The 20,336-nt window shown below is 41.4% G+C and overlaps 2 protein-coding genes across 2 annotated transcripts in view; both read right to left on the bottom strand.

Moving 5' to 3' along the window:
• Positions 1-31: 31 nt before the first annotated feature.
• tlr7 (toll-like receptor 7) lies at positions 32-3,682 on the bottom strand. The gene is given in 3 exon segments (XM_038720612.1): positions 32-304; positions 307-3,280; positions 3,583-3,682. Coding segments are annotated over 3 exon segments (3,153 nt in total). The 5' UTR covers positions 3,598-3,682; the 3' UTR covers positions 32-140.
• Positions 3,683-5,343: 1,661 nt separating this feature from the next.
• Positions 5,344-20,336, bottom strand: part of frmpd4 (FERM and PDZ domain containing 4) — a 28,627-nt gene continuing 13,634 nt past the window's right edge. Inside the window, exons 4-17 of the mRNA XM_038720618.1 lie at positions 20,053-20,155; positions 16,842-16,887; positions 15,506-15,610; positions 14,274-14,381; positions 13,775-13,906; positions 12,308-12,427; positions 12,026-12,162; positions 11,600-11,726; positions 11,236-11,325; positions 10,923-11,105; positions 10,636-10,768; positions 9,573-10,550; positions 7,923-9,122; positions 5,344-7,107 (exon numbers count right to left, since the gene is read on the bottom strand). Coding sequence (XP_038576546.1) covers positions 5,867-7,107; positions 7,923-9,122; positions 9,573-10,550; positions 10,636-10,768; positions 10,923-11,105; positions 11,236-11,325; positions 11,600-11,726; positions 12,026-12,162; positions 12,308-12,427; positions 13,775-13,906; positions 14,274-14,381; positions 15,506-15,610; positions 16,842-16,887; positions 20,053-20,155 — 4,703 coding nt within the window. The 3' untranslated portion in view covers positions 5,344-5,866. The remainder of the gene's footprint in view (positions 7,108-7,922; positions 9,123-9,572; positions 10,551-10,635; positions 10,769-10,922; positions 11,106-11,235; positions 11,326-11,599; positions 11,727-12,025; positions 12,163-12,307; positions 12,428-13,774; positions 13,907-14,273; positions 14,382-15,505; positions 15,611-16,841; positions 16,888-20,052; positions 20,156-20,336) is intronic.

Raw genomic sequence — 20,336 nt, 5'->3', positions numbered from 1 at the left:
GCACACAAATATTAATAGCACAAGCATCTTCTTTTTCTTACATTTAAATGAGAGTTCACATTATATTCAAATTAAACAGAAGTACATTCAGAGCAATTAAAATTTATGGAGGAACCATGTTTTACAGCATAATGTTCAATTTACAATGTCTCTTTGAAGAGATTGTTGTATTGTTTGTGACTTTCCGTTGCTAATACACTTCTCAGGCTGAACCAGAAGTACGGTTGGGCTTGAGGGTTTGTTGGCCACTCCAGCACAGACCGCTTGTAAAGTCTCTTCCTTAATTTCAGGTACTTTGAATTGCAAGGTACTTTCTCAGGAAGATTAGCACAATAACGTCATTTTTTTCATCCATTAGCCTTTGGTTGGCCATGTAGAAAGCTGTCTTGAAGTTGCCACTTTTAATATATTTGCCAGTGAGAATAAACACTGTCCTCTTGCTCTTATGGATGCTCTGCGAGAGGTTGTCGATCAGGGGACATCCAGGGATCCAGTCCCGTTCCTCCAGACACAGTGTCAGGCGGCGGTCTCCGCGGTCCTCCAGATGAGCGCACATTTCCTTCATCACCCACTCTGACACCTCAGGATCCTCCTTGTCATATATCACAAAGGCATCATAGACAGAACTTTGGGAGTACAGGCGGTCATAGCCTTTGAACTTGGCCCTGCAGAAGTGATAGATGTACCAGACGTCCCACAGGAAAAGATGGCTGGAGATGGACAGGGTGAGGAAGCTGAGGACGAGGGAGGTCATGAGGGTGTAAAGGATGATTGACAGGTAGCTGTGCTGGCAGGCCAGCAAGTCCACTGAGATCACAGGATGACCTCTTTGTGCCCCCGGAGAAGCACAGGTGACATCTGTGGCCAGCCTGGGGATGGTCACTCTGGTCCTGTTGAGCCATGTGATAAACCATGTGGCGTTGCAAGAGCAGAGGAATCTGTTTTTGTGCAAAAGCAGCATGTCCATCTTATCAACAACATCGTCTGGAAAGCTAGATGCGTCGATGTGCTGTAAGTGGTTAAAACTGAGATCCAGATGTTTTAAAATGTAGGCATCCTTGAGGAAATCTGGCGTGAGTTTTAGGATTTGGTTCTTACGTAAAATGAGCTTTCTGAGAGATTCGGTGCAGTTTGACAGCACGGGTGGAACATGAGTTAAGCTGTTTCCACTGAGATCTAAGACTTTCAAAGAATGTAGAAGTTGTAATTTCTCCCAATCAAAGCTTGTTAGTTTGTTGTGTTTGATATGGAGCTCAGACAGTTTGTCTGGTAGACCGCTGAACACTTCCTTTGGAATGAAATTGAGGTTGTTTTCAGAGATGTCGAGGACAGTCAGATTAACTAATTTCTTGAAATAATTGACATATCTGAGATCCCCATCTCTCCACAACATATCTAACCGGTTATCTCTGAACTCTAACCTGTCTAGAGATTGACTCTCCAGCTCTCTGTTAGTGGAAGTAGAGATCTTGTTGTGATTCATCAGCAATATCTTGAGATTTTTCAGATTTCTAGTGAAATTCAACATGTGAGTCAAACCCTCGGACTCAAAATAATGGTTGTTGTTACTTATATCTAAGATGACCAGATTTTTAAGCTCTTGAAATGCAGTGGAGTAGAGCAAGTCCAGGCGATTTGAGGAGAAGTCCAGATATTGTAAATTAGTCAGATAGGTAAATTCAGAGCCATTCAGACTTTGGCTCATTGCATTCCCAGACAGATTGAGGCACCTTAGCTCTTCAAGATTTAAAAATCTTGAATGCAAAAAGAAAATGTTGTTTCTGCTCACATCCAGGGTTTTGCCAAACGCACTGCATTGGTTTTTGACAAAGGATGTAACAACTCCAAGTTCTTTATCTTTGTATTTGCAGCTGCGTGCATATTCATCATATCTGAAGTAATGAATCTCTCTCACTTGCTTACTTTGGTACTCAGCAGCACCCGACATGGGAGACCAGTACAACGGCTCTCCCCCAGAAAAACCAACAGCATCTTGGCCGTCAGACGGGGAAGATATTTTGTTGTCAGACAGACTGATTATTTTAAAGCTTTTTAATTCCATCAGAATACTGAGGTTTGTCATTTTAATGAAGTTCGTACCCAGATCTAAAACCTCCAAGTTTGTGAGGGGTTTTAAAGGAGCAATGCTCTCTGGAATTAGCTGCTGAAACACAAAGCCCTTTAGTCTGAGAATCCTAAGGGATTTGAGGGAGGAGAAACTGCAGCTCAGTCTCAGTGTTTGAGGGTACCTCTGAAGCTCATAGTTAAATGAAAGGTCCAGTTCTTCCAGTTTTCCCAGAAACTGTGGGAAGGTGGTGACTCCTATCTCTCTTGCTAAAAAGTTTGATGAGAGGTCAAGCACTCTCAGCTCTGTCGTGCTAGCAAACCACTCAGCTGGCACACATGTTAGAGAGTTACTGTGCATACGAAGCGTCTTTAGTTTTGTCAACATTTTAAAAGCAGTCTTGCTAATTTTAAGAGGTGAGTTATTTGGGCACGGGTTGCATGGGAAAGGAGCATTGTAACATCGAGGACAGTTTCCGCTAATATCTAGAATCTCAAGGTTAGTTAGGTTTTTGAAATCCTCATCGGTGACTTCTTGAATGTTATTGTTGTAGAGATACAACTCCTTCAGGCTTGTGGGTAATTGTTGTGGAATAAAGGATAAGTTATTTGACTTAAGACATAACAATGTTAAATTGTTAAGCTGTAAAAATGCACCATCCTCTATATCATAGGAAACATTACATGGGTTACGGTAGTAGCAGTTTTGACTGAGGTAAAGCATCTCTACATTTCTGATCCCAGACAGGTTTGCTTTAGAAATATAATAAATGTGATTCACTTCCAAACTCAGCAGGATCAGGCTTGAAGGCAGGCCTTTTGGTATACTGTAGAGCTGATTGCCATCTAGATACAGCGCTCGTAGATTCCTCAGCCTGGTAAAGGTATTTTCCTCTATTGTTACGCTCGCAGTGCACATGCGGTCCTTGGGGCCGATTTTGATGGGCACACAGTTGCACCTCATGTCAATCTCAGTCAGGTTCTCCAGACCGTGAAAGGAGGTGGAGTTTAAATTAGGAATGTGGTTGATGGTGAGTGTCAGATTGGTAGTGTCTCTGGGGATGCCAAAGGGGATATCTTTAAGGTTTCGCTCAGTGCAGTCCACTGTCACCCCACTGCCGTCGGTGGCCTCCCTAACATCACATGGCAGAGTTTTTGGGTAAGAAATGCTTGCTGTCGAAATGGTGAGACAGCAGCCCAGCAGTGCCACACACATCTGTACAGAAACACAGGTGGTTCACTGAGAAATGTGTGCAGGTGGAAAGCCGATAATACAGAAAACACACATAATGCACAAATCAAGCAGAATCACATGCTAAAATCATCATTCTGAGTAAGGTATATAGTACAGGATGTGCTACCTCACAATACAAGTAGGAACTGGTACAAGCTAGCGTTTCATTTTCCAATTCTCCATCTACTTTAAAGCCCTTCTGATCAAAGCCATCCTGCCATCACACTTCTTCTTAATGTAATATAATACTATACAGTATATGAACAAAGATAACGGATACTCACCAGGGGGAAGAACATTGTTCACGTGAGAGGTTGAAAAAAAGGTCCTGTTCTGTTCTGTTGTCAAGTTGGATCGAGTACTGAAAGGAGTGTAACATTGATGATCAGTTCTAAGGTGATGAGATGAAAGTAACAGGTGGCTGGGTTAGCCCATAATGTGTATAATTAGCCAGCATCACTTCCCTATTGTCACAAACCACACTCATCCAAATCTTCCATCTTTTACAGTGTATGTTTCATAGTGGTGGGCTGATTGTTGTTTGTTATAATAATGGTGCAAATGTTGCTTTATGTCACGATTACCTCAAAGAGACTTCCTTTAGAATAGAAGGATCAAATATATTAGACTCTTGCTCTTATAGTACAATATAATATAGCAAAGCTGGAAGAGTTGCCACCACCAGTGGAAAGAGCAGTTTCACTTCTGATTAGCCTGCTAGGGAAAGTGAAACCTATGCTTGGGTTTAGGTTTATCAGCTTACATGCTAAAAATGCTATTCTGGCACCCCGGGCAGAATCTTCTTCTGTATTCTGTGGCTACTTTGCGGCTAAGTAATTCTCACTCTCACGTGTGATCTGTCCAAACAGTCTTGGCCTATGTTTTGCCTTTTGTTTGGGAGACCCAAAGTAGGAAAAGACACTGTTTTGTTTTGAAAAAAACATGTACCTAATCAGCCTCTTATACAGTAAAAGGGCATGATGACAAATTTTACTGGCAATGTCAGTCTGTTTGTCTGTCACTCCACCACTTGGGTCTAGACTAGAATATCTCAGCAGCTATCGTGTAAGTTCCCGTGCAATTTGGTACAGATATCCATGGTGCCCAGAGAAGGAATTTTATTGACTGGCAATCCCCTGACCTTTCCTCTAGCATCACAAACAGGTCAGTTTTCACTTATCATATGAAATATCTCAACTTCTACAAGATGGATTGGCACCTAATTACATTTATGGTCCTCAGACTATGAATCCTACTGACTGTGGTGATCCCCTGACTTCTTCTGTAGCGCCACCACAAGGTTAATATTTGTGGTTCAGAGTGAAATGTATTGACAACTATTTGAAAGTTTGCTCTTGAATATGGCACATACTCATCACCCCTTCAAGAAGCGCCATCATCAGGTCCTAAACTAATGACATGCTAACAAGCTAAACTAAAATGGTGAACATGGCGAACATTTCCTGCTAATTATCAGCATGTTAGTACTTTCACTGTGACCATGTTAGCATTCGTGTAGCCCATGTTAACCCAGAGTATGGCCTCGTAGAACTGCTAGCATGGCTGCAGAATCAGGTGCATAACCATCATGCAACGTGCTTGTCTATTACACACATACCTTGGTGCAAACACTCTCTCACTGTGTGAAATGGGCCACCATCATTATTAATGCAAGAAGCATTACCACCACTCAGGCTCGAGTAAATAGTAAAAATCATGAATTATTAGCATAGTTTTAAAACAAAACATGGGTAAAGCAACTTTTCTGTATAAATAATGCAGTTTTAGGAGCAAACTTGTATACTTTCGAAAAGTCATTCTGTCAGCCTCTGTTTATCTGTTTTTAATGTTCGAGTGATCAACCGAAAAGAGAATTCACGATTAAGAATTTGCATTTTACCAATGCAAAATTAAGTACACAATATGGTATTGTATGAGAGCTTGGTAACAAACAGAACCACAATCACGTGGTTCATGTTTATTACAGAACCACACTCATGTTTATTTAAACAAAACAGAAAAAAATAATTTGAGAAAGACTTTTTTAATCTTTTTAATGATGTTGACAAAAATAACAGGAAAGTACTCAGTGTTCATGTGTAAAGTATGCTATTCATTAAATTAAGGTGAATCCAGCAAATGAAAGTCATATGCGTTACTTTTATCTGATGACGTCTTGTCCTGTGCAATGATTTGTCGAGAGCTCTAGATAGTGTATGCATTTCTCCAACAGAATATATATTTTTTACAATTTATAAACAAGGTATCAATAAGGTTGTAATAATCTACATGTTAAACCCCTTAATATAACCAATAAATCATTAAAATGATCCCTATTATGTAATATTAGATAATATACTTGTGAGGAGGGTCATATGCTTCTTCATAGAGGCCTTAATATAATCTATTTAAAACTTCAGTTCTTCATATAGTTTTATTTTTACTTTACATAATAAAATATTGTATACACAAGGCAAGATTTTTTTCACAGCAGTTCACATTGGTTGTTAAACCCATGTCTCTTACGTATGGCTTTAAAATCAATAATCAGGACGAAATAACAACAGTTTATTTGTTGACCAGTGTTTTCAGTGAGTGAGTTAGTGTGTTTATAATAGCAGACATGGTGGCAGAGTGATGTGTCAATGCATTCACACTTTGGTCATTGGGGGAACTTCCCGAAGCTGCCTCAGCAGCTTTCAGCAGACACACGTAGTTCATGACGACCTCATCCACCTTGGCTACCACCTTGCGCCGCTCGCTCTCAGTGCTCAGGCCTTCAACTAGTGACATGCAGGCTTGCGTCAGGCAGCAGAGTGTGTGGAAGCTGTGCGTCAGAGTGAGCAGTAACTCCTCTGGGTGGATGTACTCCACAGCCATCTGACTGCAGGCGCTGCTCAGCACTTTGGCCTGCATGAAAAGCAGCTGGGAGAACGTATCCATGTCAGCCTCGTTGACCTCGGTCTTCTCACCTCTGGACAAGGGGCCGACGCTGGAACGCAACACACTGACCATGTCTAAGGCATCCTTTCGTGCGAGTGCAAACCCTGTGTGAAGGCTGTAGGTTTTTCCCTTCATTGAATTTACACGAGCTAGCCTTGCTTTAAGGCTCGTGTCACTCGTAGCTGTGGCCATGTTACCCTGCTCAGCTTTATAGTCAGCTTTCAAGAACGAGTTTTCCTCTCTACGGAAACAAAGCGAGCTGACAGAGAACAGAGAATGTGACGGAATCCCATCACCTTCATTATCACCATCGGCATTTGTCTTTCTCCGCAAGAAGCAGTGACTGAATGGCCCACGACACCTCCATGTACCTGCATCCAGCCTTGGTGCTGTTGACTCTGGCAGCAACAGGGAGGCTTCTCTTTGCAGCCGTCTACCCGATGAATTAGAGGCGACTGAACCCTGGGACAAACTCTTGGGCAAGGTTTTGGCAGAGAATATCCTCTGTACTTTTGGGGGATCGTGAGACTGGAAATTCTGACCACCACTCTTCCCTGTAAGTGTGGCTTTGGTCTTCTCTAACAGTGCTTCTAAGCTCCTGTGAGCTGGCATTATTGTGCTCCAGCTGCTCCTGAGCATCCGAGCCCTGCGTGGCTTCCTGACGCTGCCTGTTGTAGGTTCACATGAAGATCCGCTTGAGGGGAAAGCCAGGGCGTGTGGGTCGGGCTCGGGGCTGGCCTGTGTTAGCCCGCTGGGCTCTGTGCTACTTCTTAATGATGATGGTGACATGGTTGTGGTGGTGGTACTGGTCTCTTTATAGAGAACTAAAGATGACTCTTCCCCAACCTTCTTCAGCTGTGTGCAAGCTACACTAGGGGTAGTAGGAAAACAAAGAGAACTGTTAAGCATCTCCCTGACAGCACATATTCATCTGTAATAAACTGTTTCATACAAGTTAATAACAGTGTTATACCGAGGCCTGTATGTACAATATTTAAAGAAATCTGAATATAATATGCATCTTTTCCTTAATTCCTTAAATGCTGTCTGAATTCCTAAAGGGTCTAATGGATGAAAAAAACTTAAGTGACATTTTAAGAAATCTCCTCACTGCAGGCAAATAAGGGCAGGAAAATGTTCTGAAGTAGTGGTTGCTTTTTGGCTTGTGGCCCCTTAAAACTTCAACATCTACTTGCAACATATTGTCATAGATAGTGTTATTTGGAGGCCTGAGGATGTGAAGGTTTTCTGATATTTTTTAAGGAAAAGACTCTTTATTATCTCTGATTTATCTTGGCAGCCCTAGGGGGTGTACCTACCTTCATTTTCAGAACCACTGTCCTAAAGAGTCAGTCAACACAAATCACATTCAGCGTATTATCTAGATCATTGATGCTATTATTCTTTGCTGTGAGCACCACAAATGAAATTCCATTCACCTACATTGTATTAGAGGGAGGCGGAAATCTCAGAGATAGATATTTCAAATAAAACCAAAATTACCTGCATGGCTAGATACCAGGAAGTAGATGAGAAAATAATTATTTTTGTAATTTGTGTGAACTGACCGTTTAAAATCTACTCCTGCCCTTATTTTCCTGTAGTGAGTATGCATGAAAGGAACAAAAGGAACATTTACACAAACATAGATGGGAGGCAGCACCCTCCTATTTAGTTTTACCTGTGGTTTCTTTTATCTTGGGCATTCTGTGACTTCCGTCCCGTGTAAACCCAGGCTCAGCACTGGTAGCTGCATGGATCTTTCTCAGCAGGGTCGGATCCATGGGATGGCCAACCCTCCCCTGACCTGGGGGCCCATAAGCTTTCTCCTCGGCGGTTACATAACTCAGCCCCTTGAGCGAGGACTCTGACAGTACATGCATATTTTCTGTGGCACAAAGGGGAGAATCCATGGGAGTGACACAGCTGCTGCTGCCTGTGCTGCAACCAGCGTCTATAGAGGAACACTGTGAGCTTTGGAGGGAATGAACGCCTTCGCTCTGTATCGATGACATGCGCTTGCTCACGTTGTATTCATATAACCGTGTGACTTCGTGCTCAGACGGCGGAATCTTAATGTGCTGCTGCTCATTATCCTGTGGAGTGGCCTCACCCTCTGCTGGGATGGGCCCTTTAGATGGGGAGCGGAGATGGGCTTTGAACTGTTGGCTTCTTTCATCCAAGTCCTGTTTCTCTCCCTTTCCTGTCAACCTGTCTGCGTGGGCAGCCTGTGAGTCATTCACACATTCTGGAGAGAGATTTTCTGCCATTTTGTTTCCGGGCGCTCTCTGCTGGCATTTTTGATGCCTGTCTTTAAAGTGAGTTCGCCCCAGATCAAGTTGATTCATGTAATAGGAATCTCTCACAGTGAAAGCGTTATACTTCCCAACAAGATGGGGGGGCTCGTCTTTAGTGGAGTCTTGAGAAGTCATGTGAGGTCTATCAGAAGATTCACACGTATCACCTTGGATTCTGCTCTCTGCCTGTCTCTGCTTTCCTCTCTGCCTGCTCATTACTGAGCCCATATGCATCTTAGTGAAGTATTCACTGAGTGATTTTATTTCCATTGTCTCTGGCTCCATCTCACCGCCATCCGAGTGAAAAATCTGTGAGGAACCAACAGCAGATGACTTCGCCTCCTCCGGATTCTCCTGGGGGTTGTACTGCATAGCTCCCTCGCCACCATCGCTTGGAGAGTTGACCTCTGTCTTTTCCTCATTCACGGTGTGGTATACTTCTGTCATGGCTACATGCATCCTCAGGTGGTTCTCTGAGTGTCTCTGAGCAGTGGCCTGCTCGGAGCTCTCCGTCATTTCAGAGGAATTTGTCTCATTGCCAGAATCTGAGGACTCAGGACTAAACGCTCGTGATATTTCTACACCTGTGTGCCACAGAAAGACAAACATTTCATTAACACATATCAGAGATTAGGATCAAATACAGTTAATAGTGATGTATTGATGAAGTAATTCAGCATGTAGGGGAGAAAATGAGTGAACAACACTGACAATAATAAATAGAAACTACTATATGATAACATTCCATTTGTTTTCCTTTGTTCTATAGTAGCAGCAAACATCTGACATGGTGGAGTGTGCAGTTGAGAAAACAAACAAAATGAGCCACAAAACAACAACAAATCTTGACAAAATTATACAATAATGACACAACAGTTTTTATGCTCAAACGAATGAAGAAATACTCACACAAATGGAAACATAGAACAAAATGGGCTTTATTGAAAAAAAAAATCAACAACAACAAATCAAAAGTGAATGGCTGGAACATGTGTGGTGTTAATGGATGAACGTTACAATAGTATAAGGAGAACCTGTGCTACTCTCAGACTGTCCTGGACCCTGTTCCTCAGATGCAGCGAGGGCCTCGAGTGCTTGTAAGGTGGACACCACTGCATCGTTTAGAGGCTCCCCGTGGCTCTCTGCTGTGTGGGTGGGCACTGAATCTATGAGAGACACTGGGATATCATTGCAGGCCCCCTGGGCCCGAGTCCCAGCCCCCTGCTGCTCCTCCTCGTCAGAGCTGTCCCTGAAGCCGGGAGGGGGAGCAGCGATGGCCAGGTTAAGAGAGTGCAGCAGTACGTCATTGTCCTCCTCGTCATTACCCTCTGGTGGGGGAGGGAGGGAAGTCAAGTCAATGATATCATCGCTGGACCCTGAGAGCGAGAGTAACATAGGCTTGTCAATGTCACTCATCACTGTGTCCTCCTCACAGCTGATGTCATCCTCATCTTCTGCGTCATCTGTTGTCTCCGCGTAGCAGATATCATGTAGCAGTGGCTCCTCAATGCATTCTGTAGGACCAAAGATTTTGGTGGAGTACTGATAACCATCACTGTCTTCTATGGCATCCATCATCTTATAGTCCTCCTCGAGACGCCTATACATGGGGCTGTGATTGTCTAGGATCTCTGGGCCGTCATCCATCAGTCTCTGGTAGCCCAGATTTTGGGGGTTTACACTGTCTAAGGGAGGATCTCCAAATATGAAGGAGACCTTTGCACTCCTGGATGAGTCTTGGGGTTTGGGCCTTGGGACGTTGAGGTAAGTTTGGGAGCAAGGGATTCTGCAGCACTCGGCTCTTTCTGCCATGTGCATTGAGTGCTGGGCCTGGTGGATCTCAGTTATGTAGACTGGTTGGCCTTCATATCTCCCATGGTCGAGGTATTCACACTCCTGGTCAGAATAATCTTGGCTGCACCTCTGGTTGTTTCTGTCTTCACATACTTTATGGGGTGTGCTGTATGTGCACTCGATGGTCTGGTAGTTCTGCTTTATTCTTGTTGCATGGCCTGCAAAGAGGAACCAAAAAATGAAACGGATCTATTTTAAACATACCATTTTGATGAGTAATCTTGTGACCGTTCACAGACGTACTTGTTTCATTACCGTCTGTGTTTTTGGCCACATTGAAGATAGAGCGCCGAGAGTCCACCAGTAATCTGTAGTAGCCAGCAGTCAAACAGGCCAGGTTCATTGCATCAACAGACTGCATTAAGAGGGTGATGGGCTGTAAAAGAGGCAGATGAGCAGACGACAATGAGCACAAAATAAATGGACGAATGGGTGCTGAACAGACTTGGTGTTATCAGTGTAAAATCATAGAAAATGTTCCCCAAACCAGTCAGCATTCTTTTATTTAAAGAAACAGAAGGTTTATTAACCTTTACATCCAGAACATGTAGTTCCACTCTAACCCTGTTCTCATCTTCTGTATACATCTCAATGCGGTTGACATGACTAAAATCAGCCAGAAGCGCCACCAGGTTTGTTTTGGTGTTAATCACATGGCTGATGCCATATTTGGGCCCCACCAGAAGCGTCACTTCTGTGTGCTTCTCCCCTTGCTATAAAAAAGGGAAGACAGAGTCAACACATATGTCACTTTCTGCATGCAGATGAACAGCGTGTGACCTGACATGTTTTCACACACTCGCTTATATATAAAATGTGGGGTACCGTGATGGTTTTACTCACAATTAGCACAGATTTAAATACCCGTCCTCCATACAGCCTCAAATCACTGAGATACTTCAGATAATGGACCTTTGCCTGCAAGGCAGTCAGCTGGAACGGGGAGAAAATATGATACACACGATAAGACACAAGCTGAAATAATTTAAATGAGGCATTCACTGCAGAATGTATTGTTCAAGTTAAAAGAGTGCAACATTATCTGTACAAGGGACCACCCAGCACCATTATTTTGAAACTTGACACTCCACTAGGTGGTAGTCAAGAGTCTTTTCAGATGTAGTGCAAAGCAGAGAGAGAGAGAGAGATGGTGAGACATACATATACAAAGAGATGGAGAGAGAAAAGGAAGAAGGCAGCACACTACCTTTTTACCAGGCGGCACCAGGGTCTGGTTGGTTTTAAGGATGTGAGTGAGGGCTTTTTTGATGTTCTTCTCTTTCATGCTAGACAGAACCGCAGGAGGCAGGAACAATGCCAGACCCCATTCCTTCCTGCAGACGCACAATTCATAAAGATCAGAGAAGGTCACTAAATGACTATAAAAACAGTCAAGTAATCATTCTTGACCGGTGATCGATTTACTTCACCCTGAGGTGATGTGTCAATCAACTGACAGGGTACAATCAGAATCATTAACTAACCAGCAGGGATGTATCTTCTGGCATTGCAGTAGAACAATGCTAGTGAGATGATTATTGTTTTATTGTATAATAACATTCTGGAAACAACTAAATTGCTTTATAGTTGGATTCCAGCTTGCATTGTGCAGTGTGAAATCCAATCTACTTACTCAATGTACTTGAGGGAAACTTTCTGGGACTGCTTGGTATTGATGGTTAGAATATACATTTGCAGGGCAGCCAGATGGAGGGCCGTGTCGTATTTCAGCTCTGACCCAAATCTCTCCAATACCACATCATTACAGCTCTGGAGGAGCCGTGGAGGGAGAGGACAGGAGGAGGTTACACATAACTTATTAGTTACTCTTCTTACCACTAAATGCAAGACACTAACACACCTACAGAAACCATGTGTTTGCTGTTAAGTGTTATCTGCATCTGCTGATATTCACCTGAACATAGAGGTACTCAAATGCCACTGCATCTCTCCTAAGCAGGTCCACAGGATCCTTTGGGACAAAAGTGATGCGAAAAAAGCACTTCATCTTGTGAGACCCTGGCCTCTGTGTCACCTACAGTACACGTCAGAAGATAAGGAGGGTCCCATCAGTCATGTGTTTGTGTCTGCAAAAATGTCTAATAACAAGTGCTCACAGATTTTTCAAAATTGTGTATTCCATGCAACATTTGATATGAACTAAAATCATGGAGTCTGTTAGGATTAATATAGTCAAAATTTGACATTTTGGGAAATAAGCTTATCACTTTCTTGCCGAGTTAGATGAGAAAATTAACACTACTCTCATTCAATATATGTCCGTTAAATATGTAGCTGGAGCCAGAAGATGGTTAGCTTAAATTAAATAGACTGGAATAGACTGGAAAAAGGGGAAAGATTTATTTCTATTGTTAATCCATATAAAGCATAAAAACAAGAAGTAGTGATTTTCTTGATGTACTATTTCAGAGGTGTATTGATTTCCTCTAACTCTTGGTAAGAAAATGAATAAGCATATTTCCCAAAATTTCAAGCTATTTCTTTAACATAGAGATGCACAGATCCATCGGCCGGTGACAGTTTTCAGCTTAATTGGCCATGACCGGTGACCGGGGCAGATGAGTTTCACATATCTGATTCTGTGCCGACCAAATTTACACGCATGCTGTGCTGCACGATGTTTAACGCCATGCGCACAGTGGCACAGACAGTTGACTACTGTCACAGCCACACACATGCTTCACCGTTAGTGAAGAAGACACAATGCTCGCAATTTGTAATACCTGTAACGCCTGTTTCCCCACACAGACTTGGGTGGATGACCCCAGGTATATTAATGACCCATTTTAGTACTTTGCATAGAAACAAAGATATTGAGTATTATGTTAGACGATGAGGAGTAGATATTTTACAAGCACGGACCCAGTATAGTAACATTGAACACACCTGGTTGGTGCCTGCGTCAGTCAGTAACACGTTGGTCTCTGCCGTTTCGGTACGCTACGTCATTAACAACAAGCCTCCTCCACACGCAGCTTACCTGCTGCTGTGGAAACTGAACTCTAAGTAGTTTGTGAATAAACACTAAACTAAGGTTGAGAATTAGGTAGAATCAAAATGGTAAAATAAGAAATACCCAACTAGAAAAAGGGAATTTTATTTATTTATTTGTATTTTCAGAAAGTTACAAAAATGTTAGACAATCTGAATTAGCCAAGAAAATATGTCGGTGCATCTCTATTCATTATTACACATTTATCATGTATAATATGTATAAAGAGCCTGTAGTTTTGCTCCTGTTGTACTGCAGGATTAATACAAAAAATATTTATTGTATACTGAAGACAAGGCTGGTGTGCCATCAAGTCTGTTATTTAACTGCTTCTCTCCTGTCTAGTAGCACCCAAGAGAGCTGTCTCACCTGAGTTAGCATCTCCTGCTCATGCAGCAGCATGAGTTTGCTGGCAGATCCCTCAGCTCTTTGCTCCAGCATCAGAGAGAAGTGCTCAATGCTCTTAATGGATAGCTTTTCTTGCAGGGTCAGGATGACATCCTTTCACACAGACAAAGTCAGAGTTAATACAATATGAGAAGCGTGCAGATGCAGCAGCTCAGTGCCATAACCATAAATCACTTTCACGGTTGAACACTACTACAACACAATCTGTATTTCAACTGCAATAGATACAAAACGAAGGAAATGTGGATTGCTGACCAAGGTCTCCCTGTTCCACTGTTAATTAAGTTCAAAATGCTGTTTGTTTGAATTCAGAAAAGGTTCTGAAGGCCACATGAAGGGAGGAGTTTGCACTTTCTCATGTACGCTGCAACTGTGAATAACATTCAACATTTAAACTGAACATCACTTTAGATTAAGCAACTGCATTTCATAGCGAAGCAAGGTTCTTTAAAGCACCTACCTTAATGGATGTGTTGCTGTCAAATTTAAATGATTTAGTCTGCCCGTTCTCCAGGTACACCTTCAGAACATTTGGCATGAAAAGAAGCGAGTTGTCCTTCACCATTTCCTGAAGAAGTATGAAGAATCATTTTATCAACAAATCTCACTTTTTCTGATTGAAAGTTGTATTTATATTTTCGCTTTGAAATGCATGAGAGTTGGGTTTGAAAACACTGTAATTAGAACACCCTGGGAGATTATTGCATATTCAAGAACTCAATATGGAGGATTAAAGTAGTAGTTCTACATTTTAGGAAATACACTTGTTTTCTTTCTTGCTGGGATGAGAGGATTGATACTACGCTCATATCTGTACAGTAATTATTAAGCTACAGCCAGGAAATGGATGTCTTGGCTTTGCATAGAGGCATGGAGGAAGGAAAAACAGCTCGCCTGGCTCTGTAGGTAACACAGTCTGTCTACCAGCACCTCTAAAGCTCACCAACGTTATATACCAGAAAGTTACTGCTCCCAGCCAAGAAATAGTCTGACACGTAACCCCAACGTAAAAACCACAAATGGTAATTTTGGTTCTTGTGTGGATTAAAGAAACACTATATAACATGTTAATTAGTGAGATTTTAAAAGATGCTGGTATACGGATTTGTTTTTACCTGTGGAGAGATCAAAAAAATCCACATCCAGTCTTAAGCTAAGCTAAGCTAAGCTAAGCAGCTGCTGGCTGTAGCTTAATTTTTAACCAATCCAGATACTGTATGAGAGTGGTATTGATTTTTCTCAGCGAGAGAGAGAATTAGCTTGTTTCCCATAATGTCAAACAATGTCTTGAAACATGTAAATGAGCTATTGTGATTCTTTTTCACATTTCATTTCATTTCCATGACATTTTTCATCGAGTGAAAGTAGTACAATGTATCACAATGATGATGCTGTCTTTTTTGCTCAAATGACTGCCTGATAGTCTCCTCACTTTGTGGTTGTTCACTGAAAAAACTCTTCTCTGTGTGACTCATCCAACATATCAGGGAAGCTCTCTGCGAGAGTGTCCCCCTTTTTCTGTCAAGGATATACACATGCCAGTGATTTTAGTGTGATGAAAAGAAAGGTGCATTTTTTTCACTCATGCATCACTCTCCTCTATGCCATCTTTTGGAGTTCAGGTCTGCTGCTGTTGTCTCCTGTTCAGAACCTAGATGTGTACAGAATGAATCAGTATTCAATGTGACTTACAGGAACCTGGCCATTGATGATGACCTCTTCAGCGAAGCGGACTTTAACAGGATTAGTCTTTAACTTGGCCTTTTTGGCTGCGCTGATGAATGCTGATTTGGGGGACTTTTGGAGGGAAAGAAGAAAAACAAAACAGAGATTTAAAGGACACTTTAAAGGATCACTTCCTCTAGAGATGAGTCATGTGTTTTTTTCAGCTCTGCACAATTCAAGGACATGTTCCCTTCTTGAAAAACAACAACCTCACATTTCTGATGCAATTAACGTGGCTCTTTGTAAGAGCACAAGATGGAGGACACCCTCACTGCCGGTATGTCATTGAGACTACAAAGAAAGGCCCGGTAAACTGAAGCAATTACAGGCTGGATTATTAGAGCTGCTTCGTCCTCTGAGTATTGTGGAAAACTACACCCATTTTGTTCTGCTAATCAATTATTCAAGTTTAGCCGCAGTTTTTTTTAACACTCAGCACTCGTCATGCTGAGCTTGTGAAACACTATGATACTGAATAGGGGTGTGACGATACACTTAGCTCAAGAGACAATACACGATATTGGGTTCAGACCTTCTCCTGAACCCAATATCGTGACGAGACCAGATTTTAACTATAACAAAATATATGACTATATATGAAATGTTGCATATTTTTTGCATCTTGTCTGTCACCATTTATTGTTTCCACTGGGTGCCCCAAAATGATGCCACACAAAAGATTTAAAAGCAGCATCTTCTATGCTTATTTAACACTCGCACTCCGTCATGCTTATATCGTGACAGCTTTTCACCTCAACAACAAATATTGTCACGTTTTAATATTCACACCCCTAATTCTGAACTGAATTATTTATTGAAATGCACGATGAATGGATGTATTTATAAATTAAGTTTTAGGAAATGTTGCATGGTATAAAACACTATGATTACTGCCATGGTGTATAGAGAATTATCAGATTTAATTTACAATTCAAGCATAATTCCATTTCCAGTGTCTTATTATGTGAACTGTAAACAAAGGCCGAATATATGCTCCCGGCACTGTGTTCAACACCATCTGGTGCTCCGTGACTAGTAAATGTTGATGTGTAGGGTTCATCTGAGGTCTTGTGAGGATCTGACGCTATAACACAAGAAGACTTGGATAGACCACAGCAACTGGACTCCCTTTGAGTTAGCAGGGCTCCAACACTTAGGTAAGGCATTACTGATACAGTGCCAGTACAAACATATGGCATGATTAATGACTTGCTTTCAGAGTCAACAAAATAATCAGCTCCAAACACACAAGCAGCCTATCAGAATGTATTAGGTTTCTTTCATAGAGAGTAGAGAAACTTACTGGGTACGGCTGAATAACGGTCAATAAAATGGACTCCTTGCAGCTCCTGAAAGACACAAAAAGCATATTTTAATGAAAGATTAATTTGTAATAAAATATTGTAACAAAAAAAAAGTACCAAAATACTGTGGTTAGGGAAATGTGGAAATATTTCAGTTTTCTTGGAACCAGTTATTGTTATTTTTGAGATATCATGGTGGACGGTAGCAGGAGGAACATTGTGTCCCAGTGATGCTCCTGGCAGCCCTGTCTTGCCTCCATAGTGTGGAGTTTTTCTGCAGAAACTGAGCCCATTCAAGGCCACAGGAGCTGTGAAGGAGTGGCCACATGGGCACTTTTCCCTGTACTAATGTACTATTTACAGACTGCCGCACAGGTCATATGGGGACCAAACGCTCACAGCCACTCAGCTGTGTCAGTGAAATTAATCTAATGAGACGCATGAATAAACATCAACACCAGCATACAGCTAAATCACTGTGAATGGTGCAGGTGGCTACAAAAATGTCCACTTCAAAATAAAATACTAATAAAAAAAATACAATGATGGAAAGTTTAGGTATTTTTGCAAATCTGTGGTCATCTACAGTGTGTCCATAAACAGAAAACGGTGACAACAAGTACAGTAGTTTAATTTAAAGAGTGCCTTTATAAAGTATTCACCTCCCTTTGAGTTTTTATGTTTCAAGTTTAATTTAGTTTAATTTTATGTTTAATGGGCCTTTTTTGAAAGTGAAACTTTGACATGTGCTTTTCAATCATATTTTTACTGAGTTGCTTGGAGTGGTCATTTGTTGTCATGGTGCACCTAACAATACTGACTCACCAAAAGTTGGACCTTCCAGATACAGATGTATTTAAGATTTTGTTTAGATTTCTCAAAAAATAAATAAATAAATACATTTATTTTCCAAATCCCACATTTACAAAACAAAGACCCACAATCCTAATGACAAAACATATAACAACGACACTCACATTTGACAACATATGAGGTTGAGCTTTTGCCCCAGAGCTTTTGTTTGTTCTATCTGTTGGTATGGTTGTTGGTTATAACTTTTATGATATGATTTCATGAAATTATCTAAATTATCTAAATACAGTTTCTCTATATAAACGCCCAACTTTTATCCTTCACCAGTACCAATATCAGATTATCAATGAATCCGTAATTCCACATTTAAGACAATTCCCTGATATATTACTAATTTACATAACTTTATATTTTTATCAATTTTCATTTATTGTTCTATCTCTTGTTAAATTCCAATATTCCCTCCACCTTAAATTGATATCAGTTCTCCTTAAATCTTTGTTCCAAGAATGTATTTTAGATAGCACCAAAGTGTCTACAGAATCTGATTTCTACAGGATTCTGTAAACTTTACCAGCTAATTCATTATTTGTTTCTGAATAATACATAATTTATTTTCTAAATTGCTTTGCTGTCCAAATAAAAAAGAAGTTTGGATTAGATTTTGTAGTTGCACATACCTGAAAAACTCTGCATTAGACAGACCAAATTTGTCAATCCAAATTAATCCAAGGAATACATTTGTTTGCATTCATTAATTCATCATTTACAGTTTCAATCCCTCTCAGGTGATCTTCATTTAACTATTTATGTGACTTCTAAAACTAATTGGCTGCACTATTGATGCTTTATGTGTGTCCTATTAAAGGGGATGAATATTTATGTATTAGTATTTAGTATTTTATATTTACAATTATTTAACTTTGTAGAGATCCATTTTCACTTTGACATTGATCTTCTGTTGATCAGTGTAGTGAACAACGTTGTGGATTTGTGCATTTTATATTGAATAAATTTGGAGCTACCCTAAATTCCTTTCTCCTCCCCAGAGAAGAAGGGGGGGGGTCAAAGTTGTTTTCTCTAAGTGCTAGCCCGACCATAAAACTGGCACCTTTTTGATTCCAAAGCTGATAACGCGGGGCCTGACTGTTAAACTGACAAAGGGACACGAACCAGCCATTGGCATTTCCCTGAACAGCCTATTAAAACTGCCCCCCCCCACACACATGTTTCCGTGGCAACTGACTTTGCTCTATGTTTATTAACTCATCAAAGGGACCTCTCGTGCGCTCTTCTCTTCGCTGTTGGCTCTCTTCTGCTCTGCTCGGCTCCCTGGACGCTTCGGCACACGTGCGGCGTGCCTCGCCAGGCAACGCCCTCAGACTCGGCCAGCGAGACCGCCCTTTTGTTCACCTGAAGCTACACACCTGAAGTGCCGCGACATCGATCTGCCTTCAGTTTGTTTTATTTTCTGTAATTCTTTTGTTTGTTAAAGTTATCAGTCCGTTAAGTTACACTGGACTAATTCAGGAACGACCAAGTTCCATTTTAAGCCTTTTTCGTCGAGCCAACTTCACCGAGGTCAGACCAAGCCACGTGGTCTCACCAGCTACAATGAAGGAAACCTGAAAACAGCCGAATTGCCAGACTGAGGAGGCGTTTTCAATCAGACACGGAGAACCCCGGAGAATCCCTAGCAAAAAGCCAGGATCGGGCAGCTAGTGGGACCCGTGCAACAGGCCAAAAGCAGGCTGTCCACAAGCAGTAAGACTTAACACACGTTCTGTGATCAGATATTTCCCTTTTAACTCCTAAAATCATAGCATTAGTTTACTTTCATTAGCTCTTCTATGCCGTATGAGTCAAATTCTTCCCACAATCGAACCTCCAGGCTCATTGTTCAGCAAATGTTTATGTTCCCTGTATCCAACCATCTTTTTATCACATTAGTTAGAGAATAAATTCACTGTAATATAATCAAGAGCTGTGTGTGTTGCCTATTTCTACGTCCCTGCCGAGAGAAATGACCCTTTAGATATGAGACTGACTGACTGATTTAAGATAATTGAGCGATTATTAACTAACTGATCACTAGTAATAATTGTATAATTATTAAAACTACCTAGAGGTCCGGAGACTCTAGGATTATAACAACTCCGGTGGTGCCCTGAAACGAGGAATCTGGTTGGATTTTATGAATAATAAAATTCATAACTGGGTATCAATTCTCATAAATTTATTAAATTGCATAACTAAATTTAGGTTTGCTACATCAGTGTCGAAAAAAGCCAATAAAACATGAGAACTGTCAAGAAGGGTGAATACTTTTCATAGGCTCTGTAGGATCATCAACAACAGGTTTAACAACAGGCATCTCACCTTAGTGTGTCGTCATACCTGACAAGGTCAATAACCCTCTCCCTGGGTGCTGAACTGACTGGCTCATCATTAATCATGATGATCTCGTCCCCTGGGATCAGCTTGCCTTCTGATGGACCCCCTGCCAACACACGCCAAACGAGAATTAAGTGGTACAAACTGTGCACTGTCATGCTATTTGTCTTGATTCTCTTGGTTTCCTGTCTTGCGGCTCAAGGCTCTAATGAATGCTTACTCATTGAGCGCTGTTAAAATCAATGAATCATCGGCATGAACTACAGCCTGAGCGGGTTTCCCTCTCT

Source organism: Micropterus salmoides, unplaced genomic scaffold (assembly GCF_014851395.1).
Source record: "Micropterus salmoides isolate LMB-PRFRI ecotype aquatic unplaced genomic scaffold, ASM1485139v1 Ms_hic_scaffold_15, whole genome shotgun sequence".
In the NCBI taxonomy this organism is placed as follows: Eukaryota; Metazoa; Chordata; class Actinopteri; order Centrarchiformes; family Centrarchidae; genus Micropterus; species Micropterus salmoides.
The sequence above is the reverse complement of the archived record's forward strand: the minus strand, read 5'-3'. Positions and strand labels throughout refer to the sequence as shown.